The sequence below is a fragment of the Phanerochaete carnosa genome (genome assembly GCF_000300595.1).
Source record: "Phanerochaete carnosa HHB-10118-sp unplaced genomic scaffold PHACAscaffold_1, whole genome shotgun sequence".
NCBI classification, from domain to species: domain Eukaryota; kingdom Fungi; phylum Basidiomycota; class Agaricomycetes; order Polyporales; family Phanerochaetaceae; genus Phanerochaete; species Phanerochaete carnosa.
In genome coordinates, this window is record NW_006767628.1 from 645,864 (window position 1) to 670,635 (window position 24,772).

Consider the following 24,772-nt stretch of genomic DNA (forward strand, 5'->3'; position numbering starts at 1 on the left):
CATCGTCGGCCACACGTTGCGCCGCACGCAATGATATTCCAAGCTTCCAATTAATGTACTTTGGCAGTTCAAAGGTGCAAGCTAATGCCTCGTACTGGCTTTTCCAGCGCTTTCCTCAGTCGCTGATGGGGGTCATAATGCGGATGAAATAGATATTCTGAGTGTCGCACTGCTTCCGGCACGAAGCTTTACTTGCTGGAAGGCGGGGCGGTTATGACGGTCTGTATAGGTCTGCTTCTTCTCTTCACTTTGGAGTAACAGTGCGGCGCCGGAATGCTAATGTTTTTAGCAACAATGCTATGGTGAGCAGAACCGCCGTTCGACGGTGTAAAAACCTTAGTGTCCCGTGCGCCTTAGTATCAATTTTTGTCTTCTTGAGTGCTATTCTCACCCCGATGCCTACGTGTTTGCTCGTCGCCCACCACTGTGCGACCAACGCTCATTCCCCTGGGCAGAGCTATATGGTTCTCTGCGAGCTGAGTGGTCCTGAGGTTGAGGTGACAAAGAGGCATACGAGATAATATAATTTTTGGCAACATAACTTCCACTTCTGGGGCCACTCCTGCTCCGCCACCCGTCTTCGAACTGCAGTATGGAGCAAAGGGTTACAAGAGCAGCAATGAACGGTCAACGTCCGAGGCCGAGAAGCCATTACCTCCGACGCTTACGCCGCAATATTGACAGCCATGCGTGCCCCGCCCTCATTTTTGCTCCCTGCAAAAAATCATGTGCGCCGTCTTCGCGCTGACATAACCGACCTCGGCTTCCTCGTCCGCTGCAACCGCGCGCCGACGCAGCTGAGGCAGGCACCCTGACGCACCGGTGCCGCAGCGCAGCGGTGCCTTTCCCCGAGGCAGGACGACGCTTACGGAGCCGCAGGGGCAGCGTATATACGTGCCTCGTCCCGATCGTGCTCGCCGAGGCTCGCCACACACGCTGTGGCCCATCCAGCTTCCAGACCCGCCTGCAAATAATCCAAGGACCCGCCCGATCACGCACGCGCGCGCGACTTTCGCTTCTCCCGGCGAAAGAGAGGGCACGCCCAGGCTGCTCCCGCGACGTAATATGGCACACCATGTCACGAACCCAGGGCCCCGGCCGCGAGGGCAGTTGTGGGGCTGCCCCGCATCGGGCGGTGGGTTTGCGGTGTGCGGTTCTGGCGGTTCTGCGGGTCTTGCGGGTCTTGCGGTTTTTTTGCGATGCACACAACTGCACAGCCATCCTTAATGAAAAAAAAATCCGTCTTCCGGTCCTTATCGAATCGCGGACCAGTCGGAGACGCGCGTTGTCCGGATGTACTTGCTACCAGATATGAGTTGTTCGTATGGGCATAAAAGGCCTCTCGATCGCCTTTTTCTCTCCTGCCCCGCGTGCGCCGCGGCGGGCGAGGGCGTGCGGGCAACGATTTGAAAAAAGAAAGAAAAAAAAAGACAAAGAAAGAAACCGCACGTCAGCTTGCATGACGCCGTTCGGATATCGGGCTCGCACAGAACACGGCGGTGAGCCCGCCGCGGTGCATCATGACGAGTGGTGGCAGGAGCTGGCAGTGGGGTGGGGCTCGCCTCCGGAGCTAGCGTCACCTGCGAACGCTTTCCCTTGACGAGCTCACGCGCGCGAATTGAAGCCAGGAGCAATTCCACTTGATGCTGATGCTGATGTACCTGCCCGCCCGCGTGACGCCATATACCAAAATGAACCACGAGAAACTTCGACACAATACAAATCGAACTGGCGCACACACACACCACCGCGCATGACACTCGTGCCTTGCCAGCACCGCATCTCTGAGAGTTCTTTCAGCCCCAGCTTGGGCCCCGGCCCACCGGGGGAAGGCAACTGCGCGCGCGTTTTGCGCACCCGTGTGGCGCACACAACGCTTCTAGGCGGACAATACATGGGAACAGGCTGCCAGAAAGCAGCACGAAAGATAAGCTCGTTCGAGGTGTCCGCCGCCCACGGCCCACATCTGTGCCTAGTGTCAACAAGGAGCGCAGAAACTGTTCATGCGGACGCGGGTGGCATGTGTGTGTCCAGGAACGTTACGAACAAGGGTGGGAAGGGAGTCCGAGTAACCGACAGTGTCCATGTGCGACGAGTGGGTGGTGAAGCGGCGAAGGCTGGGAGACCGCAGCAGGTGCGAAAGGAGCGTGGGCCATTCTCATGACGTAGGCACACAAGGGCGAGTTGGAGAAACGTAGCGAACATTATATCCACGGTTCACAACAAACACACGGTAAGAGAGGTAGTAATGAGACAGACGGACTATAGGAAAACGCAAACATACGGTAGTAGTATCTGGGAATGTTACAACGACAGGATATGCTGGGCCTTTAAATAAATGAGAACCACCCAAAGTGAACCTGTACGAGGCAACTCACGGGGAAACGGCGAAGCTCAGTCCACACGCTTCGACATGGTGCCGAGTGGGAGTGTGAACCAGCTCTCATCACGAATGAGAAGCTCTGCGAGACCAACGTAGTATGCGACAAGGGCAGTGATGACACCAGTAGCGCCGCCTGCCTTGGTGATATTAACTGAATTTTGGAACTTGCCTTAAAAGAAGGAACGGCAGCGATCAGCGGCGGCGAGAAGTGCGTGAGTTTCGGAACTTACCGATGGCGAGGAGCATGAAGGTGATCATGAGGAAGAAGAATAGCGCCATGAGGCCGATGTTACGGCGGGTCGACGCGACACTGTCGTCATGGATCAGATAGGACGAAACGACGGCGGGACACTTCAAGGATACTCACAGCATCAAGAACGTAAACATAAACCACGTTATGAGGTAGATACCAAGCGCAGAGTTGAGCTCGGTTGCATCAGTGCCGGTCGGAGCGCTGCCGTTGCCGTATGCATCGACAATACCGAGGCTCGGGAGGTAGAGACACGCGAACGACATCCAGAAACCACCATACGACGAAAAGGCTGAAAATTCAGAAGAAAATCGTCAGTAAATCCCGCACTCGCAGACGGCAATCATTTACGATAAGCGCCGCAAGATAGGCACGGCAAAACAGGACGGATCAACCGAACAGGTCGGCGATCGTGTGGGGTATCAAACACGTATCAGGAAGTGGGGTTGCGCCGTCACGCCTAAATGTGGGGCTGAAGCTACGCCCCGCGATGGAACGTCGAGAAGCACGTCGCGGCCGAAGTTTTGCAGGATAGCAAAAGAATGACGACGACAACCAGTAACTCACCGGTCGCACCAAACGTGTTACCGCAGGCAAACTCCCACATGCCGGCGAGAAGCTGGACGAGGCCGCCGACGGCGAGGGCCATGCCTACGACGACGTTGGGCACATTGATGCCACGGATGCCCGAGTTGTACCAGGAGAGAATCATTGTCGTGGACGCGAAGGAGAACAGACCCCTGGGCGGAAAGCGCGTGTTAGCGAGGAAGCCCACAATAGAACACCAGTCATTATCGGCGTACAGTGGGCCAGGGTTGCCCAGGCGTCGCTTGGGGACGCGCTGGAGTCGGTGCGCCTCAGTGAGGGAGTGAACGTCACCGGCCTCGGCCTTCTCGATGTGGGACATGGCGCCGACAAAGTATAGTGCGGTGGGCGAGGAAGGGCGAGGCGTGCAAAGAAGTCGAGGGACGGGAGCAAGGGATGACAAGGATAGCGAGGCGGGCGTGCACTCGTCCTATATGAACGTGGCTTATGTAAGAGACAGACCATGATGGACGCTCGCGCCGGGACTCTTCTCTGGGACGATTGGTCGTCCGGCCGCGGTGGCTGGAGCAAGGGAACACCTGACAAATCTCCGTGCCCGCCAATACAACATGCGAGAGACTAACCTTTATTGCGTGGCGCAAGAGAGGGTAAAGTGATCCCCGCCCAAGATGCCGCTCATCTCCCCCGACAGCAGTGCCCGCCTGCCTGCAAAGAGCAGCCCCGTCGCCGGCTAGCCCCCGCCGCATCAATGTGGCTGCCAATACGAAACAGCGCGGACGGGCAAGCGACGTCTCGCCACGGTGCGGTCTCAGGCGACGGATCATCGCGACGCGTGCGATCTGCGGTGGCTGCGCGTAAGCGGGGCTACCTCTGACACCCCGGGCTGCTCGATGTGGCGCAACGCGGGCACCCTTCGTGTCACGACTTTGTCTTGGGGTACGTCCCATCCCATCAACAAGGGCGCGAAGGCTGCCTCCCGCACACTCCCGCACACCACTGCTGAAGCGCGTGTCGTCGCCGCGGGCGGGCGTCTTGCCTTCGGCCACACCGTGTCTCGGTCTCGAAACGCCGATTTTGTCTGCCAATTTGTCTGCTGAGCGATTTCCACCAGCTGTGGGCGATCGAAATCGAACGGGGCCTGATTCATGTGAACGTTAGGCGCGGACCGAGACGGAACGAAAAAAACGTACCTGTGACTCGGCCGTGGTCCCACGCTTGTGCGATGGCCGTCCCAATTGATTGCTCGTCCCACCGAGCATGGCGTGGTTTCTGCGGAGAGACTTCGAGCCACGGGCGGCTGCTACAACGTGCCGGCACGATAACATCGGATGAGTGGGGCGCGAGAAGCGACCGGCTGGTGAGGCGGCCCGCGATAGACGACGGGCGTTCAGTTTCTGCCGGCCACGTAGCCCGCCACCGCTCGTCTGCGATGACAGACCCCGAACCTCGACGCCGACGCCGACGCCGAAGACAAGCGACGTCCGTGAAAAGTTAGCTCCCGCCGTGCGATTGCCCAGGCGTTCGGTATCTTGGCATGGTGGCTGCCTTCTACGGACGACGGAGGTACGACGCAAATACAAGGGGATGATCGGCAGGTACAAGCGCGCTTGCTGCTCAGCAAATTATTTTCGCAAACGTCGGAAGAGGGCTCTGGTCGCCGCAATGGAAGACGGGATGGGCGTTGCACGTAAAGAAAGCGTCGCGGAAGTAAATGGGGTGCTTGAGGCGTGAGCCTAGATCGTATATTCCTATGAGGGGAAGGTCCGGAGCAAAGAGCGGACAAACGCACCTCTAGGTTCTGACAGCACCTCTGACAGCACCCTGACAGCCCGCAATAACAACGCCGTTCAGAAGCAGGCGGGGACGCGATCACGACACAGACTCTTTCCACAGGTCTCTTGCACGGCGGGGCGCAGACGCTAGCAGCAACATCGTCGAAGAGGGGAAGAAACAGCGAGAACAAGAGCCGCCATCGAGACTCAAGCTGTTATATCAAGTGGAGTCGAGAGGGGAGGGCAGGTGACGTGCCCCGGGCGGGCGTGCGCGACGCCATCACAGGCGCAAGCCGCCTGCCAATCCCAGTTGTGTCGCGACTGGTGTTGCGCCCAGGGGCAGCTCCATTTGTGGCGTGCGCCCGGGCACACGCGGCGAGGCGCACAAGCGCGCGGCGGGGTTTCCCAAAATGGGATGCGCCCGCGTGCGTCGGGGCGGCCGAGGCTTTGAGGCGGCGCTGGGGACGCGGCCGCCCGAGCTCGTGCCTCGCATGAGCGGACGGCCGGTTCCCAGTAGCGTCTTACCCCGTGCTGTGGCGTCCAGCCAGTGTGTGCAGCAGCTCACGGTGAGCTCCGCGCGTGACGTTGGGGGAGAGGCAGGGGATGCGGGACTGGAGAGCCAACCGTAGATATACTCTTCCCTCGAGCCGGCACGAAAGCTTTTACGTATGCGGCGGAAGAGCGGGTCTCCTGCGCGACGAGCGGATACGCGGTGTCCCTGTCCCGGACACGCTGTCGCACGCGAAGCCCACGCTACCCGCCGATCCGAGACGAAAATCCTGCCAGAAGCTGCGGCGACAGAGCTTCGTCGTGTTGCAGGTAGAAGAGCGAGTGCAGGCGGCGCAAAAGGCGCATCCGACCCCTGCGCCTTGCGTATATAAACCCAGGCGTTCGAACGCTTCGAGGGACCAGAGCAAAGGTTGGGCTTCTAGCGTGTTCGGCCGACGCAGCTAGACGCCAGCCACGAAGGCGGGCGTCTGAGCGAGAAAGGCAGCTCTCCGAGGGCGCTCCGTCGCGTTGGGTGGTCGTTCGCCCGAGGTGTCCCGCGCATACGTGCTGGAAGCCCTGGACACCGCCCGCGACGACCCGAGAAGACTTGCCCACGCTGTCTGGGGCATCCATATCAAGTTCAGTGTTCCGGCCTGTCGTGAAGACACGGATGGTGCTGCCTGCTGACTGCTGAAGCGCTCGGGAGCGAACGAGTTGATCCTTTCCGTGCAGATCATCTACCCACGTCTCGGGGACAATCATAGAAGCTTGAGTGATATGTCAGTGGCGTGGAGGGCTATTAATTTGACAGAGAGCTTTCTGCCCTCTTTGCCAGCACACCGTAATTTACAACGGCAGAATCCAAATTTGGTAGTAATTGAAGGGTGTAATTTACTATTTCTTACATAGGCGTCTAGTATGTAGATAGCCGTAAGTAAATGTAAGTAAAGCTCGTAAGTTGCAGGGTAAGTAATCAGTTATTTCTGTGAGCGCTTCTTACTCATCGGCCCGCAACGCTAGCGCTTTGCACGGGCTTGCCAAGTTGATTTTGTCTTTGAGTCAACCCACACGCACGATGCGAGCAAACGAGAACACAATGCTTGTGGGCGGCCAGGTTGTTCTGGTGCCGTACAGGTGCGCACGCAGAACGACAGCACGACTCCCGATAAGCTCAGCTTCGCGCAGAAAAGAACATGTCGTCGTTCGTGTCCAAGTCTGCTTCTCGATGCCTATGTCTGCACTCGCTCACCGTGATCACGTGGTAGAAGTACCACGAATGGATGGCCTGTCCTGAGCTGCAGGAGCTCACTGCGAGCGAGCCTCTGACCCTGGAGGAGGAGTACGAGATGCAGAGTGCGTCTGGGCTCTCGAGCTGTCCAGGCCGGGTCTGATGAAACCATATCCCAATAGAGAAGTGGCAGCTGGACGAAGACAGTGAGTCACACGACCGTCGTTGCCGGTGCTAGGCTTCCCGTCTCACCCATACAGAGCTGACATTCATTGTCTGTGCCCGAGAGATCCCCGCCGCCGAATCGCAGGATCTCCGCAATGCATTAACCATGATCGGAGACGTCAACCTGTTCCTCAAAGGAGACAAAGATGACCCTGAATTTGAAGTCGAAGTCGAAATCATGATCGCAGGTGTGCCTCTTTAAATCTCCCTTTGGCTCCAGGCCAAACCAGACACACACTGACCCTTGTGTCCAGAGCCCGCATACCGGAGACGCGGTTTCGCCTCTGCTGCGCTTCAGACGATGCTCTCGTATGCAACGGCGTCCGACTCCCCTTCTCCGCTCCCCGTACCCAAAGAACGGCTCGTCGTCCGCATCGGTGAGAAGAACGAGGCGAGCATAAGACTGTTTGAGAAGCTGGGATTCGCGATCACGAAGAGGGTGGCAGTGTTCGAGGAGATTGAGATGCGCTTCCAGCCAGAGAGTGAGCCAGGGAGCTGGGCAGCTGGTGAGATTCGGCTGTACTCCAGCTCGTGAGCGCGAGCATCTTCTGTTTCACTTTTCACAACGAGACTCCCCCAAGAGGGGCTCCTGCTGGGGCTCTATTCCTGCTATAGCTGCGCACCGTCGGGGCTCCGCTTCGCGCATGCTCGTGAGCGCCGATGCACTTCCGAGCCGTCCTCACTATACTGCGGCCAGCATGCGGGGGAAGGCGGGAAAGCGTCCCAGGATCTCATGACAGTCCCGCGCGGTCACAGCCCCTGATGTAATGCGGGGCCCCGCACATGCTCAGCATAGGAGTCTAGCCCGCCAAGCGCGTCTCTCTGTTGCGCGCTCGAGTCGGCCAGTAGCCTACTCGAGCATGCGTTCGCTGTCGTGAATAGAGCTGTGTCCGGCGATGGCATGATGATATGATGAGCAGGACTTTGTGCCTGTGAAAACGTTCCCTACGACGTCGAGCGGCTGGGAAATCTGAAAGCCTTGCCTATCGATATAATCAGATGCTCTCCCAGGCTGGTCTGCTGACCCCAGGGAATTCTGAATCCGGTTCGGGACAATCTTTATGATCCCTGAGGATGAAAGGGGAAGTGCTAGCGGGCGTTCTTGGTCAGACGGGCATCATCCTGCTCGATGTTATAACATCCAGTTCTACCGCCCCACGATTCCTTCCTCGCACCACCACCATCCCCCTCAACATTTCACGATGCCAGAGACCTTTGTTCACAAATTCGACACTCCCGTCTTCAAGGGCACCGTCGAGATCCCGACGGGTATCTTCATTGACGGCAAGTTCATCGACGGCGCGGATGGTAATTACATCGAGTGAGTTCCCTCTCTGCCTCAACGCCAGTCTCTCGCGGCCTCCCGCTCTACCTGGTCCTGCCAGGTCATCTTCCCGAGCCTCGGCTTCTGCGAGCTCAGTAACTCCGCAAAGACACGCTCAGGTATCTCGGGACGCGTCCTCATATACATAGGCGCCCGATGGTCTATGAAAGCGTGTTTTTGATAGCCGGCGGGAACAGCTTTCGCTGATTCTTCATGCGTCATACCGCTTCGCGCGAACAGTCATGCTAACAAAGTCTATGTGCGTAGTGTCGTCAACCCGACAAACGGCAAGGTGATCACGCGCGTGTCCGAGGGTACGCCCAAGGACGTCGACCGCGCCGTCGAGGCCGCCCAGCGCGCGTTCGACACCGTCTGGGGCCACAACATGCCCGGTTACGAGCGCGGCAAGCTCCTCTACCGGCTCGCGGAGCTCATCGAGAAGTACCAGGACGAATTCTCTGCCGTTGAGGCGCTCGACAACGGCAAGACCTTCGCGTGGGCCAAGAAGTCCGACATCACTATGGCCATCGGCACCTTCCGCTACTACGCGGGCTGGGCGGACAAACTTCACGGCAACACCATCGAAACCTCGAAGGACAAGATTGTCTATACCATTAACGAGCCACTTGGTGTCGTCGGCCAGATCATCCCCTGGAACTTCCCTCGTGAGCACCTCCTTGGACTCAGCGCCCGCGCGATGCTGACTTTCTGGTGCAGTGATGATGGTCTCGTGGAAGCTCGGCCCCGCCCTCGCCGCAGGCAACACCGTCATCCTGAAGCCGTCCGAGTTCACGCCGCTCACGGCGCTGTTCGCGGCCAAGCTCACCGTCGAGGCCGGCTTCCCGCCCGGTGTGGTCAACGTCATCAACGGCTACGGCAGCACCGTCGGCTCGGCCATCGCGCACCACATGCACATCGAGAAGGTCGCGTTTACGGGCTCGACCCTCATCGGCCGCAAGGTCCTCGAGGCGTCTGCGAAGACCAACCTGAAGGACACGAGCCTCGAGCTCGGCGGCAAGAGCCCGAACATCATCTTCGACGACTGCGACATCGAACAGGCACTCGACTGGGCCATCCACGGTATCTTGTCAGTCTTCTCGCGTCTCTGGTGAGAATTTGCCGACATTCTGACGCCGTGGCTTGCAGTTGGAACCATGGCCAGACCTGCTGCGCCGGCTCCCGTATCTTTGTTCACGCGAAGATTTACGACGAGTTCCTCGCCCGCTTCACCGAGCGCACCAAGCAGGTCAAGGTCGGCGACCCCTTCAGCCCGGAGACTTACCAGGGCCCCCAGGTTTCGCAGCAGCAGTATGACGTACGTCTCTCTGTTTTTCTTTCCTTTACCCTTCTGACATGCTGCTCAGCGCGTTATGGAGTTCATCAGCTCTGGCAAGGAGCAGGGCGCAACGGTGCACCTCGGCGGCGAGCGCTGGGGCAAAGAGGGCTACTTCATCCAGCCGACGATCTTCACGGACGTGCACAGGGACATGAGGATCGTCCAGGAGGAGATCTTCGGGCCCGTCGGCGTCGTGATCCGGTTCGATGACGACGACGATGTCGTGCACCAGGCAAACGACAGCATCTACGGCCTCGCGGCGTCCATCTTCACAAAGAACATCGACCGCGCGCTTAGGACGTCGCAGAGGCTCAAAGCGGGCACGGCCTGGGTGCGTTCCTCATCAGGTGTTTTTGGAATGTCCGCTCACCCTGGCTGGTATAGATCAACTGCGCGAACCAGCTCCACCCGCAGGTGCCCTTCGGCGGCTACAAGCAGTCGGGTATCGGCCGTGAGCTCGGCGAGCACGCCCTCGAGCAGTACGTCGGCCCGTCCGCTTCCTCTCTGGCATCGTGCTCATCAGATCTAACAGCTACACCGCCGTTAAGTCCGTCCACATCAACCTCGGACACAAGCCTTGAGAGTCTCGATCTTGGACACTTCGATCTCTACTTCGATCTCTGGATTCCAGGTAACTCAAGTGCACCAATCCGTTGTATATTCTTTTTTGTATATGTAGGAAGAACCAAACAAAATGTAACAAAGTTTTCCTCGCTGGGTATACCTCATAGTCGTCATGGCGTCTAGACAGCAGGTTCGCTGTCCGTGGGTCTGACTCTTCTGGGAGCCTTGGTAGGCCCAAGGGGGAGGCACTCTCGTGAAGCGCTGAAAACGACCTCGTCGGGGGGTGTGCGCGTCTAGGTGGCGTCTGCATACCCCGGCACCGCGAATGGACCCCTAACACTACCGGTCGTTGGGGCCTGCGGTGAATGAGTCAAGTTATCTGTGTCTGGTCCCTCGTGTAGTCGTCTCTGTAGTCAGCTTTGTCATAAAAAATGGATGGCAGTGACCGCAAAATGCTGGCTTCCAGATGTTACCAGCTCGTGTATGCCGTGCACTAAGCATTGGGACCCTGTAGCCATCTCAAGCTGTCCCTCGCGGCTGAGCTTCGGATTATGTACACGAGCCGTGCCAGAAGATTCTCAATAGGGCCCGGCCGTGTTTGTCTGGTGACAGAGGCCACTGATTAAATTATGCCTTTACAAGGCTGAGTTTAGTTTTGATCATACAGGCTGAATTTATGGCTGACCTATTCGGGTTTGAGATTACTCGCCAGCTTGTGTCACACATACAGCATTCCGAGTTGTACTTTGAGCCTTGGACCCCATGTCACTGCCGCAGATGAAGAGTCCACGCCTGGACAAAAGTAAGCCTGCATGAGAGTGTTCGTTTCAGCCTGGATGGCGCTTTCAAGGCCGGTAAGCCGGCACTGTCCTCTATACAACTTGAATTTTCTCCTCTGCAGCCCTCGCATTCAAACAGTGCCGTGGAGCAGGTAGTTATCAATGCAACGCACCAGACTGAGACGGTCGAAATAGGCGTCGAGGTTCGGACTGGTGCCATAGCGCTTTCGCCGTAGTGCTAAACATGATTTAAATTATATCTGAATCCGTAATATACTATGCGCCAAAGGATCTGCAGATATCGTTGCATCTTGCGAGCTCCTGAAAGGCTTGCCGGTGCCGACGTCTCCCGCTGAACACCAGGGTTGCCAAATACGGCCGTCCAGCACAAAGTAGGCGCCTGTGGCTGCTTTCGTTCGGGCCTCATCCAGGCGGAAAGTGACGGTTCGCTTTGATGATGTCAAATAGGTAACCAGATTTATGTATTCTCGTATGATCAAAGTTATGCCGAGCTTTACGGTGTCAGCTAGGCACTCGCAGCCGCGAACGCTCCTCCGACGCTTGCAAGGTGGTGCCAGCACACCACAGCTCTGAGTCGCGGACCAAAACAATACTGTCTCGATGTGAGTAGTCATGCTGTGTCTGACAATGTGGTGTGGCCGCTTAGTCTGTAGACGCTGATTCAGAAGCTGTTCATCCCCGATGAGCTTGAGCGCGTTCAACTTGAGGGACGGTATACTGTGATCACTGAGTCCTCTCTACCGCCTCCTCCTTCCTTTGACTCCAGGGTACTGAAGTGGCGAGACTACTCTTTTGCTGTGCCTTCCACACAGGTTCCGGTGCCGCCGCCGTGCAGTTGGTGCGTCCTCCGCGTTGACGTGTTCGACGTCGAGCGCGATGGTGGCATAGTGGATTGCATACAAATTAAAAGCGCTAGAGTTGCCAGCTTAGAGCTGACTGCTCAAGGCTGACATCGATGCCTAGTGCTATGGATCATTTATGACTCTGCGTACTTTGCGACGTTGCTGTGCGTAAATATCTCCGGGCATTCCTTTAACAATGACTCTCTCAGGGAATTCGAGCAGCTGGCTCACAGGCTTGGTTTACTGTCAAGGTGCGCTGACATACTTTCTTCATGAGGGACCTGCTCCTCTTTGGGAACCTTTGTTCGCCATTCCCGAATAGTCTTCCAACAAATGGGGATTCAAACCTCCGGGTCGCGCTGACGCCTTATGACTCAACAATGCGCACGACCAGACGCAATTCGACCCCAAAATTCCACTGCTAGCCTGCTCAATGAAATGGACATCGCTTCGCGATTGCGAGCGGCGAAAACCGATCATCTCAAGAGTTGCACTCAGAAACTAGTACGCAACGTTGCTCCGCGCTCAAGGTGATCCATGTTCCGCGAACATATCCTTCAGAACTTAACGGGGACAAATGAAAGTGGGGGTCCCGTTGGGGAACAACGTTTCTGTACAGATCGCGCAGACTTTCCGCTGAGGAGGTGCCACGGTGCGCAGGCGCATGCCCGGAACCGCAGACGATGCGGCGCGAATATGCTACGTGGTCACCTGTTCGCGTGCTTACTATGACAATTCCTTCTTCTAATACTCGCTTAGCGGTTCTTCGCTGTACCCGTCTACTATGCAATGTTATAAACCCGCTAATTGGCGTTTAATCCGACGACTCTGAATCTATTTGTGGCTGCTGAAGCGGTTCTGTGGGCTCATAGAGCGGCGGATTGTGGACATGGAGAATTGGAAGGCGGCCGCCACAACGGTTTCTCTTTCGGCTCCGCCGCGGCAAGCCCTTTCCAGGTGGGAAGCATCAGGAAAATACCATTTGTGGTACGAGGTGCACCGCCGTACTCGGTAGCGAGCAACGCCATGATGACATGCCCGAGAGTCGACACCGAGTTAAGCGACGGCATAGATGAACGCAGATATTGCGCTAAGGACAAAGTGCTAAACTTGGCTTGCCAATGTTCGGCTAGGACGTATATTTTTTCCAGCTATTGGGTCTTCCATATCTTTTGTCATCATTTCTTCGTCGTACAACTCGGGCCGCCACAGCACCTGCTCGTACTTTCTGCCCGTCAGCTGGGAAGCATAGCTACACGTACGCGAGCTTTACCTCGACTAACGTACGAACGCTGCTTCAATCCACAGTCTCCGAGACTATTGAATAGAACAACGTACGCCACACCTCTGGCGGACAGAGGCGCCCAGTCATGTAGCGCTGGAAAATGGAAAACCCCCGTGATCCACCGCATGCCACATCAACCACATGACACTCCAGAATCGCCGCTTCGCGCATTTAAAGACTCATTCTATACGACAGGTTACTATACGTATATAGGTCTTGGTAAGCTCAGTGATCAGCTTAACTCCAACAAGTGCCGTGATACTTATTGATGGCTATCTATTCGCTGTACAGATACTTCCATCTCTACCAGTCGAAATGGTCGCGGTGGTCTCTGAACTGAGAGTCAACTCAAGATACCACTTTCTGTACGTCATGCGACGCGTCGTACTAAGCAGGTAAGAGAACAAGGAACAGCAAACGAGATGCAAGTTTTCATTTGCCCGTGCAGTGTAGCGAATAAAGATCTGCCCTGCTATGCACGTTTGAGTAATATCCAGGGCATGTGTCAATGAGCTTCAAGCTTGCCGGTCCAATCCGAGTTCAACACAAGAGAGTAGGCGAAAATAGACGACTTGTTTCCTGAAGTGTGTTGAGCAAAATCTTGAACTAGGGCTATGTAGCAACACGCGGCGACGCGAAGTCCATCCCGCTAGCATGCGTTCTCGATATTTCTCGATGGTCAGCCCAAGTCCACAACATTGTGACGAGCTGACTAGGCTCTGCGTGTATGTCCATAAAACATACGTTGTAACGTGGTGCTCATGCCGGCGGCAAAATAGAAGTAAAAGCCATCCGCGGCCTCAGAACTGTACGTCATCACGACGTATTTTTGCCCGTGGCTGTCGAATAAGCGCACATTGAAGCCATCAGTGGTTCGATGATGATAACTGGACCTCTCCCGCGACATTACGACGAAGGGCACGCCGTTGTTCTGCATACTGCTCTATCAATGCCCGATTCCCCATGATGAGATACTGGGGTGCGTATTGCCCTTGCCCTGCACAACTGCATGTGGACGCAGCAGTCAGCTGTCAGGCGCAATGGTATCTGACCACCACGTTTGGCGGTCTAGTCATGTCCATCCAGAGACGCTAACGAATGGTTTAGGGCAGTCTGTGCACCAAGCTTCCCCGCAGCGATACATGCCTTCCAAGATGGGCACATAGGTTAAAGCGTCGAGGGCACATAAAAGCACGACCAAGAGCTATCTGCAGACCAACAGGATCTCCCGCTCCTGCCTGCCTCTTCAGCCTCCGCCTGCCTCCACACCATGTTCTGCAAAGCGACCTTGATCTCTGTGGCCCTCGCCCTCCTCGCCACCGCGAGCCCCGTCGTCCACGCACCCGGTGTCAAGGTTGCACTGGGGGAGCGCAGCACGCTGACCCGTGCTGACGGGACCTTCGACCACGAGAAGGCGATCCTGGACGGCGTCAAGACTCAGAAGTACGTTCCCCATCGCTCCCTGCGTCGCACCGCCGTGACTGACTGTACTCTGCCCTGCTTTTTGCAGCAAATACCAGAGGAACCTTCGGAACCTGCTGGCGAACACGGGCAGTCTTCCCGAGGGCTGGGAGATCAAGGACTTCGTCACTGTCCCTCCCTCTGAGAAGCGTGCCATTGGCATCGAGGCCCTCGCTGACGACCGGAACGTCGAATGGGTGGGTCCGATCGCCATCGGTACTCCCGGCCAGCCCTTCACCATCGACTTCGACACCGGCTCGTCCGACCTGTGGGTCCCCAGCGCGTCCTGCACGGACTCGATCTGCAGCGGCAAGAACAAGTACGATGCGTCAAAGTCTTCCACCTCTGCCCAGCAGAGCGGCACCTTCACAATCGTGTACGGTGACCAATCGACTGTCACTGGTCCCATCTACTCCGACGATGGTAAGCCGCCCGGGATTTATGACCATGGAGCTCAGCTGATATCCTCTTGTAGTGGCTGTCGCTGGGCTCACTGCCACCGGCCAATACTTCTCTCCAGTCACTTCGCTCTCGAACTCCTTCGCTAACAGCCAGCTTGACGGCATCTTGGGTCTTGCCTACCCTCGTCTCTCGTCTCTCGGCGGGGTATGTCTTCTTCTATCTCTTCTGCTCCCTGTACGGCACACTGACGCTTTCTGTGCGCCCCGTACCAGACCCCGTTCTTCAACACGCTGATCAACCAGGGCAAAGTCAGTGCGGGTGAGTTCGGCTTCGTGTTGGCCTCGGCTGGCTCGGAGCTGTACCTCGGCGGCACCGACACCTCAAAGTATACTGGCCCGATCGAGTACCACGGCGTCGACACGTCGACGGGATTCTGGCAGGCGACCGGCGCGAAGAGCCTCGTCGGCACCACGACCACAAACAGTGGCTTCAACACGATCATCGACTCGGGTACGACACTCATGTACGCTCCGCAGGCCCATGTCAGCGCCTTCTACGCGGCGATCCCGGGCAGCTTCGAATTTGACTATGAACACGGGTACTACGCCTACCCCTGTGGCTCGCTTCCGACCGTCACCTTCAACTGGGGAGGCAAGGCCTGGGAGGTCACTGAAGCCAAGTGAGCTCGAGCGGTGTCGCATTGCAGTCTGTGCTGATCACGCCCTGCAGCTTCAACCTCGGTCCGGTTGGCGGTAACCTGTGCGCTGGCGCGCTCGCCGTCGCAAGCAGGAGCCTCGGTCTCGATGACAACACCTGGCTTCTCGGCGATGCGTTCATGAAGAATGTCTACACCACGTTCTCGTTCGACCAGAACGCCGTCGGCTTCGCCACCCTCAAAGTCTAGAAGCCAAAGGTACTCGAGTGTGCAGCGGTCGCGAGCCCTAGCTTGACTGAAACTGAATAATTGGTTGTTGTACTGGTAGGACTATGGTAGCAGTGGTTCATGTCCAGGACTTGCTCTGTCTGTCTGTACAGACTCTTCGATCGCTGTGTGTGGGATGCCTTGAAAGTTGAAGCCTTCCGTAGAGCAAGCCCATCTCTGTCCCATATGATTATCATGTCCGTTTTTGGATCGATCAAAATGCCTTCACCATCCGCACAGCTCATCGTAGGCATTCGTAAAGCAATTGAGGCGGACGTTCATGGAGTTAGTCATCGGCCCCCGCGCTACGACGACAGCCGAAAGAGATAGACGCCGAAGCGTATATTAATCTTTTCGCTTTCGACCTTCACTGTGTCTCATCTCAACTTGCGGAGCAGCCATAGTTTCGCTGTGGTAAGTTACGACAGAGAGAAAGTATTGTTAATGGCGGTTTTACTGCGCGGCGCCGTCAGGGTCACTTTGCGATCTCCCTCAGGCTGTCAGCCTTCCGTAGGAACCAAGGTGCGCAGAAACCAACAAAAGTGAAGGCACTTGAAACTGACTATTCACGCGGATGGTGTCGTTCCGCAGAGATAGAATTTCAGATACTGTGCATGGCTCTGTCCTTCAGCCGACATAGTGACTCGTGCGCGCCCTGCGGCCTCTCCTTGTCCAGTAATCTCTTAGCGCGCCAGTCCCCGCAATGTTCAGAACTTGCTACTGGACGTTGTCTTTGGTGATATTGCGCACGGTTCATGGCCATATCTCTTCTGTTCGCTGGAGGGCCAGCGCCAGCCAAGTGTCGAGGGACAGAGGAGGCGGTCGCCGAGTCATCCCCGCTGACTCTCGGCTTCACTGAGCTGAAACGGCAGGGCTTGTTCCCTGCGCAGATTCCGACTCCACCGCATCCAATGTGCCCCGCCACGAAGATATGTTCGACGCGGAGCGCGATGATGGCGAAGCAAACTGCTGATAGCGCGCTCAGGTCGCCAGTCGACGTTCTCGCAATGTATTCGCAGGCTTGCAGCAGTGGAGATCTCATTCAATTGCGCGGAAAGCTTTGGGTATGGCCTCGTTAGAATGACCTGGAGGCTACGGTCTGCTCCGGTGATCGACCTGTCCGTCAAGTGGCTTGGCAGTGAGCACTACTTATCTGTTACTATTGCTCTGCATAACGCATAACGCCTTTGATTATGCTTTTTTGCACGTCCTCAGCATATGCACATTGCTTTCCAACTCCCCTCACTCCTGTTAACAACGCCTGATTACAACATATAGAGTCCGCACTCAAAGTACTACAACAGAGTCCGTATGCGAATGGTGTACAGGTCATCAAGTCCGTGGAATAAAGCGTCTGAATACGTCAACTGGTCAGAGTCATGAATGTCCAATATCTGTCGCCTTCGAACCCCTGCAAAGAGCGCCTCAAGTAAGTGAGACTACTCCTGTATGATCACTCCTGGTGCACTCACCTTCCGCGCTTAGAGGCCGCATACGCTGTCATCGACCTGCTGAGCCTGGGCGTTGATGCGTCCCAGGAAGGTAGCTTCGTTGTTCGTGAGGGCGTTCATTGCACCGAGCGCGATGTTGAAGCCCGACTGAGCGTGGTCGATGGCGAGCACGTTGATGGACGTGCCGTTGTAGGTGAGCTGCCAGCAGGTGCCGCAGTTGGGGTCGTTCCACCCTGCGATGGCGGCCGCGCCGCCGATGTTTGGGAAGTGCGGGAGGTTGCCGAAGTCGGGCCCGAGATCTAGATAAGGGACAACGCAGGTTAGAACTCGTCCGAGCGAAGCGGAGTGGTGGTCACTGACTCTTGGTGAGCAGCCCGTTGGGGCCGTCGGAGCACGCGACGGTGGTCAGAGAACCACTGGCGTTATCGTACATCTGGTCATAGGAGACGGTCACAGTGGTGGTGGCGGAGGGTGCCGCAAGAGCCGCGGAAGCAGCGAAGACGAGGGTGGCGACAGCGGCGAAGAACTTCATTATGATGGTATTAGAGTGAGTGGTGATTGTCCTGGCAGATGGAGTAGAGTACGTGAGGGATCTAGAGGGAATGCTGAGGATGCCTTTCCCTCCCGCTCGAGCTGGGTATTTTATACGGACAGCCAGCATGGGCGCCTTGAGCCAAATTTCCAGCCCATGCGCAGAATACGCGCATAATTGAGTTCCTGGACTCTAAGTCTGAAGATTGTCGGCAAAGGCTGAAGGCGTGAGCGCTCGCATCAAAGAATACGCTGCAACTGGCAGTATCAAGCATTCACTGTAGCCTCGACATAGAGCGCACAGTGGTCACAGAACAATCAGGGTCCTACGTGGAACGTCCGACAAAGGCCGACTCTTCGAGACGAGAACCAGGTCACGAAGGGTGTCGTGCAAGAGGCTGCGGTAGACTCTTCTGAGTCGTCTGACTGATCAGCAACCGCCTCCAGATTCATATCATGACGCATCTTGAACGGATTGCCGCGATTATCGCCCGTGCTTATTTCTCTCTTATGGGGGAAATCTGGAGAGGTGGCCCAGACCTCTATCGGCTCGCCTTGTGTTAACTCTGAGCCAGGCTCAGACATTCGACGACGTTGCAAGCGATATGCAAGGACGTGTAAGTCTGAGATGCAATTAGGTGTGTCGACGCGTCGCACGGGGTGGTACAATTTGCTGAGCTTCAAGACGGCAATAGAGGGGAATAGTGTGTGGGGACTGCCCTGTTCGAAGCCTCCCGAGTATCTCCGGAGCTCGGGCTCCATCCCTCGCCATGTCTCGCACTGTATGGAGAGCTCCTCGAGAGATGCCAGGAGGGGGAATAGCTCGCGCCATCGAATCACCCCGGTAATTGCGGGCTCGGCGAGGCACGCGGAACGAATGTTGGCCAAGGGGAGCTTTCGCATGAAAAGTAAAAGGAAATCGGGAGGAGGGGAAGCCATCTTGAAGCAGAAGCAGGCAGGGTATTTCGTGTCCTTTGCCTGCAGCTCGTCGAGCGACAGACGCTCCGTCCACAAGCAAACCGTCAGTCTCCAGTCAATTGTGGACACAACTGACAGAGATTGCGGCGGAGCGCAATCGATGGAGCTGAATTTTGCAAGGAGCGGATCTGCTGAGAGCTCGTACGAGGAACCTTCGAGGGTCCCTATAAATGACAGCCTGATGCTGGCAGATTTGGGATAGACAAGTCGACGGAGAAGGTGCGACGCTCTCACGTAGCAAGAGTCCCACATCTCAAGCGACCTGAGGCGCTGCAGTTCCGCAGACTGGCGAAACGGGAGCAGCCTCTGTTTCCCTTCGGACAGGTCGAAAGCGGTGAATGTGTTCCGAAGGACGAGCTCTTCGAGCTGCTGCAAGCTGTCGAGAAGGGAGACGAGCTCGTCCAGCAAGAGGGTCGGAGAACAGTGTTCTAGGGAGAGGCGGCGTAGTCCTGGTGGAAGGAGCTTGTAGAACGAGGATAGGCCGAGCATGTGACCGGTGAAGTCCTGCAAGTGCGGAAAGGCTCATCCCGGAAACAAAGGAGAAGAGAGCGCATGTGGGCCAGAATGGACAGAGACGGTCTTCAGGATCGATTCCGCTGGGTGCTGAGACTCCGGCAAGCTCGGTGTCCGGGTAGCATGGCATGCTGCGATTCGCGCCCACACAATGCGATCCAGGTGGTCGAGCACCCGGCTCTGCGCTTTAGTGCTAGGTGCTTCCCAGCTGGTCAAGACATCATATACATAAAGGGACATCGTCCCAGAGCGATCGAGCATATCCAACACGCACTCGGGCCTCGAACCAGAAATATGACTAGACAGCTGCGGATAGCTGAGTGCGACAGCTCGCCACGCCCTGCAAACATGCCTAATGATGAGCCATGCATATGGTCCGGGAGGGTGTCTGACGCGTGTGCGAGCGCGTTGAATGAGCAGAATGTAGCAGTAAAAGACTTCTGCTAGCAGCTCGGGTGGTAGATCCTGAATCCTGAACTGCGAAGAGGTGATATCTTGTGCTTGTTAGCGTACCGCTCGCTATTCAAGGAGCGGTATCCTTACCAACACTCCTAGCCTCTCTAAGCGAGTCGAATATGTGGTTGTAGTCCGGCGCATCACAAACGGCATTGGTAGCATGCCCATCTCTACTAGCGCTGCGCCTCATTTGAGGCAAAACACGAGGACAAGATATGCACGAATTAGAGCTTGTCGAGGTTCGAGTACAAGGCAAAAAAGGGACGATGTCGCCGTCGTGAGAAAGAGTGCTGGGGTTAGCGTGAGGGCTTTGTGGCGCCGGTATGTCCGATAATAATATTCTCGGCATCGAGCTGCTAACTTTGAGGCTAGTAAACACATTGATTATTGCACCTCGACTGGCAAATGCTCGTCCCAATTCCTGCAGACATCGTTAATTTAATTATCAAGTCGACGCCGCATATTGGCACCGAAATACGGCGAACTAGTTCTAGTGATAATGACTCCACGTATCTGGGCAATAGTCGGACGTGACAATTTTAATGGGCACGTTCAGGAACAACCAGTATCGGAGAGCGCATATGTTCAAATCTAGTCAAGAGCCTGTTCGAAGCGACCGACGAAGACTGGCGCCTCGAGACGAAAACCACGATGTGAATGGTGCTACGCAGGAGACCGCGGGAGGCTCCTCGCCAGGCTGGTAGCTGATTACTTCCGGATGTCTATCACGACTCGTCGCTGACAGATCATCATCCAGATACGTCTTCCTGTTCGGGCGGAAATCTTGAGGAGTCCAGATCTTTATCGGCTTGCCTTGTGCAAACACGGAACCACGCTCGCACGTTCGCCCACCCCGCAGGAGATGCACCAAGATGTGCAAGTCCGAGATGTAGCTAGTGTTAGCCATTTCTACGTGCCACATCGGTTTGTAAAGGTTGCAAAGCTGAGCGACGGTAAGGGCAGGGAATAGTGAGTGAGGAGAGCCCCGCTCAAAGTCTTCTGCGCGTTGCCAGATCTCGCGCTCCAGACTAGGCCACTCCGCGCATTGTATGGTGAGTCCCTCGAGGGACGTCAACGAGGGGAACAGCTCACGCCACGGAAATGCTCCAGTGACCCCAGGCTCAGCAAGGTGCGCGAAGCGAATGTCCGCGAGCGGAAGCCGTCGCAGGAAGACGCGAAGAAAAGTGATAGGAGGGGTGGCCATATTGAAGCAAAAGCAGGCGCAATCCCCTCTGTCCTTCTTTTCCTGTAGTTCCTCGAGCGATAGACGCTCCGTCCATAGGCAGACCCGGAGCCATTGATCAATTGTAGACACGATCAACAGAGACTGCGGCGAGCTGCAGTGAATGAACGGGTCGCAGTTCATAGTATCGAATCTTGCAAGGAGCGGATCGACTAGCAGCTCGGAGTCGTACGGAGGGTTTTCGAAAGCGCCTACAAATGATAGCCTGATGCTAGCAGTTCCGGGATAGGCGAGTCGGCGAAGAAAGTGCGACGCTCTCACATAGCAATGGTCCCACAAATCAAGCGTCCTGAGACGCCGCAACGCTACGGACTTGCGAAACGAGAGCATCCTCTGTGTGCCTCCGGATAGGTCAGAAACGGTGAACGCGTTCCGGACCACCAACGCCTCGAGCTGCGGCAAGCCGTCGAGGAGGGAGATGAGGTCGTCCAACAACAGGGAGGGAAAACAATGGTTGAGGGAGAGGCGACGCAGTCCTGGAGGAAGAAGTGTGTGGAACGAGGATAGGCTGATCTTCCAGCAGGTGAAGTCCTGCAAGCGAGGAAAAACCCATCCCGGAAACAAGCGACAGGTGAGCCCGATATATGGTCGAGCGTGAATCGACATGGTCTCCAAAATCGACACTGCCGGGTGCTGAGATCCCCGAGGGCTTGGCGTCGGGACGGAAAGGTGCACTGCAATTCGCACCGAAACGATACGGTCCAGGTGGTCGAGCACCTCTCTCCGTACTTCCATGTTGAATTCCATCCAGTCGTTCAAGATGTCATGCACATATAAAGGCACCGTCCCAGAGCGGCTGAGCATGTCCTGCACGCATGCGAGCTTCCGAGATGGATAGATATGACTAGACAGCTGGGGATAGGCGAGTGCAACGGCTCGCCACGCCCCGCAAACATGCCTAATGACAAGCCATGCGTATGGTCTAGGAGGGTTTTCGATGCTTGAGCAGGTATGGAAAATTAGCAAAATGTAGCGGAAGAAGACCTCTGCCAGCAACTCGGGTGGTAGATCTTGGATTCGGAACCGTGAGGGCCTGACATCTTGTGCTGGTCAGAGAGACGTTTTCTATGCGAGAATGACATCATTCACCAATGATTTTAGCCCTTAGCGAGCCGAATATGATGTTATAGTCTGGTGCATCGCGAACACCAGAGCAATTGCGTCTGGTGAGAGCAGAAGAATCTAGAGTTTCAGCAACATCATGCTGTACGTGCGGACTCCTCTGCTCTCCGCGCTTCCAATGCTTGCGTAGCGCAGAAAAACTGGTAGGCATGCGTTTCAAGCCTGTAGTCAGGCGAAAATGGGCTGGCAGTGGTGGATGTCAAGAGTAAGCCAATCCATCACGCATCAAGCTGAAGTGCAGGCGCTCGATTAGCAATGCGGCCGCAAACAGTCATCCCGTCTCACGACCATCTTGACGAGATTTCTGCCTAGCAGACGTACATCACTTTCTGTTCGAATAAGTATTAAATAATGACATATCTGCAGCCTTGAACACAGGAACTCAATAAGCTCGGAAGGTGAACGGAGCATGGGAATATGCACGATACATCATGCATCATTGTCTGCTGCGTCGTAGAGACCTGCGTATACGAGATGCACGAGATGCAAACCAGGTTTTCAGCCGGGCTGAGCCTCGATCCCCGTCCTCCGGTGAAGACTGAGTCAGGTGTGTATGCCTCAGCGCCTCCGGATGCATATCCAGGAAAACGAGGTCTTCGCACAGACAAACTTTACCGTCGTCCTCGTGGAAGTCGAGAGCGTGACGCTCTATCGTTATGCCCCGCTCCAATCCAGACATGGACTGATTGCGCGTAGCAAGCATCTGTTCTGCGTGCTGAAGAGTTGAGAATGGATGGAGCGCCGCGGGGGGCAGCGCCGAATGCAGGTGGCGACGCTCCCATACGTGCACGTTCCTCACGTTGGGCAGCATTGCAGACATCGCACTGTCGCCCGACGAGACCGCCCAAGACATATTTGCGACGCCATTGTGGAAGGTCTCGTACTCGAGGCCGAGCTCCTCCACGGACGATAACGAAAGCAGGATGCTGTCCCAAGACAGGGACCCCGTGACAACAGGTTCCATTAGCAACGCAGCCTTGACGTTGCTCAGCGGCGCCAGAGCCAGGAGCGCAGCGATGAGGTCCCCATTAGTGCTCGGACAGCAAAACGAGATGCAAGCCGACTCTCCGGTCTCTCGCTTTCCCCGAAGCTCGTGTACAGGAAGGCGATCTCGCCAGAAGCGGAGCTCCAGATCGGTAGTCGAATGCCTGTGGATGGTGACCGACTGTGGCTGAGAAGGGATGACGCACTGTATGCGATTCGCACTTCCGAATTGGTCGCGAAACACTTCCGCCACTTGCTGATAGGATGTATCCTCGTCTATATGAAGGAGTTGGAGGCTCACTGACGCGAAGGGCGGATAGATGAGACGGCCAAGGGCGGCAACCGAAGCATGAGAATCGTCCACGATTTTGAGGACGCAAAGATGTGGAAGAGAGACAGGGCCTTGATATGTGGTCGTAGCAATAGCATTATCCGCGGGCAGCGTGTAACTGCGGAACGCGTTCTTTAGCACCAGCTCCTCCAGCTGAGTCAGCCGACTAAGGAGGTCTAGGAGATAGTCAACAGATGGCACAGGAATGCATTGACAGAGCTCGAGTCGGCGTAGGCTCGGGCCTAATATCCGGTTGAAGGGTGCGAGGCTGCCAAACGAGCACGAGAACTCTTCCAGACAAGGAAAGTCAAAGTGTGTAAAGGCTGGGCGTGTACGAGCGGGGATAGAGTACTGGTAAATTCTGAAGGAGCGAGCAATCGAAGCGACTCTTCGCGTGCTTGTCGAAACAGGAAGTGGCGGTGCAATAGGATCTGGGATGAGGCCGGGAAACTGGAGCTGAGCGGAGACGATGCGTCGCATGTGGCTAAGCACGACTCCACGAGTTACTTTATTCCTCTCGGCATCCGTGTCCGGGTGTTCGTATACATAAATTGGGGCGTCTGCGGACCTACGCAGCATATCCGTAACGCATTCCGGTGAGGTGATGCAGATGTAGCTTGATAGCGCCGGATATGCAAGCGCGACCCTTCGCCAGCTACGACAGACGTGCCTGATGACAAGCCATGCGTATGGTTTTGGGCGCGGGCCGGTGGGTGCTCATCCTCGAAGTCTTGTAGCTCTGGTCGCGCGTTGTATAGGATTAATATATACCACAGAAAGCATTCAGCCAATATCTCGGGCGGAAGGCAGTCAATTGGCACATTAAAGCGTAGCGCACCTAGGGTCAGATTAGCAGCCTCAAGTGGCAATATTGTTTGTACCCACGCAGCTCGCCATGCCACCTCAAATGCCCAAAAATTTTGACGTAGTCCACCAGCTCTCGAGTCCCCAGCGTACTACGCTCGACTTGTTGTGAGGTTATCGGATTTCCGCGTCGCCCTTTGGATAAAGAAAGTCTTTTCATTAGTATAGCAAACTGCGAGGGTGTGGGCCTGAACCTGAGACAACGTACAAGCTCAGGTGAGCGCTGTTAGCACTGGCCTGATGTCTCAACCTAGCAAAACGACGGCGTAGTGCGTGAGCCCATCTTTCATACACAGGGCCCCGGGAGATTGCGTGTACCAGGTTTCCAGGGGATTGCCCGCAGATCAACGTCCAGATAGCTGAGGTCCAAAATCCGTTCGATTGTTGTCTCACAACAGCCGGATTTTGACCTGACAGCAATCTCGCTTCGGGTCTCAGGCCTCAGGTGGGATCAAGCGCCCACCGCCCAC

General features: G+C 56.1%; 8 protein-coding genes across 8 annotated transcripts; 3 read left to right on the forward strand and 5 right to left on the reverse strand.

Moving 5' to 3' along the window:
- Positions 1 to 1,989: 1,989 nt before the first annotated feature.
- Positions 1,990 to 5,312, reverse strand: PHACADRAFT_246175 (uncharacterized protein). The gene is made up of 9 exons (XM_007389724.1): positions 4,969 to 5,312; positions 4,370 to 4,912; positions 3,803 to 4,317; positions 3,437 to 3,648; positions 3,201 to 3,373; positions 2,751 to 2,925; positions 2,614 to 2,693; positions 2,379 to 2,552; positions 1,990 to 2,328 (listed from the first exon to the last, which is right to left on the reverse strand). Exons 4-8 carry the CDS (start codon positions 3,538 to 3,540, stop codon positions 2,395 to 2,397), a joined length of 690 nt encoding a protein of 229 aa, XP_007389786.1. The 5' UTR covers positions 3,541 to 3,648; positions 3,803 to 4,317; positions 4,370 to 4,912; positions 4,969 to 5,312; the 3' UTR covers positions 1,990 to 2,328; positions 2,379 to 2,394.
- Positions 5,313 to 6,504: 1,192 nt separating this feature from the next.
- Positions 6,505 to 7,525, forward strand: PHACADRAFT_132799 (uncharacterized protein). The gene is made up of 6 exons (XM_007389725.1): positions 6,505 to 6,574; positions 6,626 to 6,641; positions 6,706 to 6,793; positions 6,851 to 6,874; positions 6,929 to 7,081; positions 7,148 to 7,525. Exons 1-6 carry the CDS (start codon positions 6,516 to 6,518, stop codon positions 7,426 to 7,428), a joined length of 621 nt encoding a protein of 206 aa, XP_007389787.1. The 5' UTR covers positions 6,505 to 6,515; the 3' UTR covers positions 7,429 to 7,525.
- A 550-nt stretch (positions 7,526 to 8,075) lies between these two features.
- On the forward strand, positions 8,076 to 10,273 carry PHACADRAFT_246179 (uncharacterized protein). The gene is made up of 7 exons (XM_007389726.1): positions 8,076 to 8,214; positions 8,485 to 8,882; positions 8,935 to 9,304; positions 9,364 to 9,532; positions 9,582 to 9,884; positions 9,938 to 10,032; positions 10,086 to 10,273. The coding sequence occupies exons 1-7, from the start codon at positions 8,096 to 8,098 to the stop codon at positions 10,132 to 10,134; spliced, it is 1,503 nt and encodes a 500-aa protein (XP_007389788.1). The 5' UTR covers positions 8,076 to 8,095; the 3' UTR covers positions 10,135 to 10,273.
- A 4,041-nt stretch (positions 10,274 to 14,314) lies between these two features.
- Positions 14,315 to 16,010, forward strand: PHACADRAFT_132810 (uncharacterized protein; the record flags this gene model as incomplete). Its single annotated transcript, XM_007389727.1, has 5 exons — positions 14,315 to 14,487; positions 14,555 to 14,928; positions 14,981 to 15,111; positions 15,180 to 15,586; positions 15,637 to 16,010. The coding sequence occupies 5 exons, from the start codon at positions 14,315 to 14,317 to the stop codon at positions 15,809 to 15,811; spliced, it is 1,260 nt and encodes a 419-aa protein (XP_007389789.1). The 3' UTR covers positions 15,812 to 16,010.
- Positions 16,011 to 17,310: 1,300 nt separating this feature from the next.
- PHACADRAFT_48186 (uncharacterized protein) lies at positions 17,311 to 17,749 on the reverse strand (the record flags this gene model as incomplete). The annotated part of the gene is made up of 2 exons (XM_007389556.2): positions 17,311 to 17,579; positions 17,641 to 17,749. Coding segments are annotated over 2 exons (378 nt in total), but the record flags the coding sequence as incomplete, so codon positions are not given.
- A 214-nt stretch (positions 17,750 to 17,963) lies between these two features.
- On the reverse strand, positions 17,964 to 18,622 carry PHACADRAFT_246183 (uncharacterized protein). The gene has a single exon (XM_007389728.1). It carries the CDS (start codon positions 18,571 to 18,573, stop codon positions 18,130 to 18,132), a length of 444 nt encoding a protein of 147 aa, XP_007389790.1. The 5' UTR covers positions 18,574 to 18,622; the 3' UTR covers positions 17,964 to 18,129.
- Positions 18,623 to 20,353: 1,731 nt separating this feature from the next.
- Positions 20,354 to 22,274, reverse strand: PHACADRAFT_82137 (uncharacterized protein; the record flags this gene model as incomplete). Its single annotated transcript, XM_007389729.1, has 2 exons — positions 20,354 to 22,047; positions 22,091 to 22,274. 2 exons carry the CDS (start codon positions 22,272 to 22,274, stop codon positions 20,354 to 20,356), a joined length of 1,878 nt encoding a protein of 625 aa, XP_007389791.1.
- On the reverse strand, positions 22,076 to 24,490 carry PHACADRAFT_246185 (uncharacterized protein). Its single transcript, XM_007389730.1, has one exon. The coding sequence runs from the start codon at positions 24,015 to 24,017 to the stop codon at positions 22,560 to 22,562; it is 1,458 nt and encodes a 485-aa protein (XP_007389792.1). The 5' UTR covers positions 24,018 to 24,490; the 3' UTR covers positions 22,076 to 22,559.
- Between the last annotated feature and the right edge of the window lie 282 nt (positions 24,491 to 24,772).

Coding starts and splice junctions, on each gene's coding strand:
- PHACADRAFT_246175 (XM_007389724.1), bottom strand. CDS start 3,540: ATGTCCCACATCGAGAAGGCCGAGGCCGGTGACGTTCACTCCCTCACT. Junction 2,694..2,750: donor ATGTTTACGTTCTTGATGCT/GTGAGTATCCTT, acceptor CCATGACGACAG/TGTCGCGTCGACCCGCCGTA. Junction 2,553..2,613: donor CTTCATGCTCCTCGCCATCG/GTAAGTTCCGAA, acceptor CCTTCTTTTAAG/GCAAGTTCCAAAATTCAGTT.
- PHACADRAFT_132799 (XM_007389725.1), top strand. CDS start 6,516: ATGCGAGCAAACGAGAACACAATGCTTGTGGGCGGCCAGGTTGTTCTG. Junction 6,794..6,850: donor GGAGGAGTACGAGATGCAGA/GTGCGTCTGGGC, acceptor ATATCCCAATAG/AGAAGTGGCAGCTGGACGAA. Junction 7,082..7,147: donor AGTCGAAATCATGATCGCAG/GTGTGCCTCTTT, acceptor CCTTGTGTCCAG/AGCCCGCATACCGGAGACGC.
- PHACADRAFT_246179 (XM_007389726.1), top strand. CDS start 8,096: ATGCCAGAGACCTTTGTTCACAAATTCGACACTCCCGTCTTCAAGGGC. Junction 9,305..9,363: donor TGGGCCATCCACGGTATCTT/GTCAGTCTTCTC, acceptor CGTGGCTTGCAG/TTGGAACCATGGCCAGACCT. Junction 9,533..9,581: donor TTTCGCAGCAGCAGTATGAC/GTACGTCTCTCT, acceptor CATGCTGCTCAG/CGCGTTATGGAGTTCATCAG.
- PHACADRAFT_246183 (XM_007389728.1), bottom strand. CDS start 18,573: ATGGAGCCCGAGCTCCGGAGATACTCGGGAGGCTTCGAACAGGGCAGT.
- PHACADRAFT_246185 (XM_007389730.1), bottom strand. CDS start 24,017: ATGCTGCGTAGGTCCGCAGACGCCCCAATTTATGTATACGAACACCCG.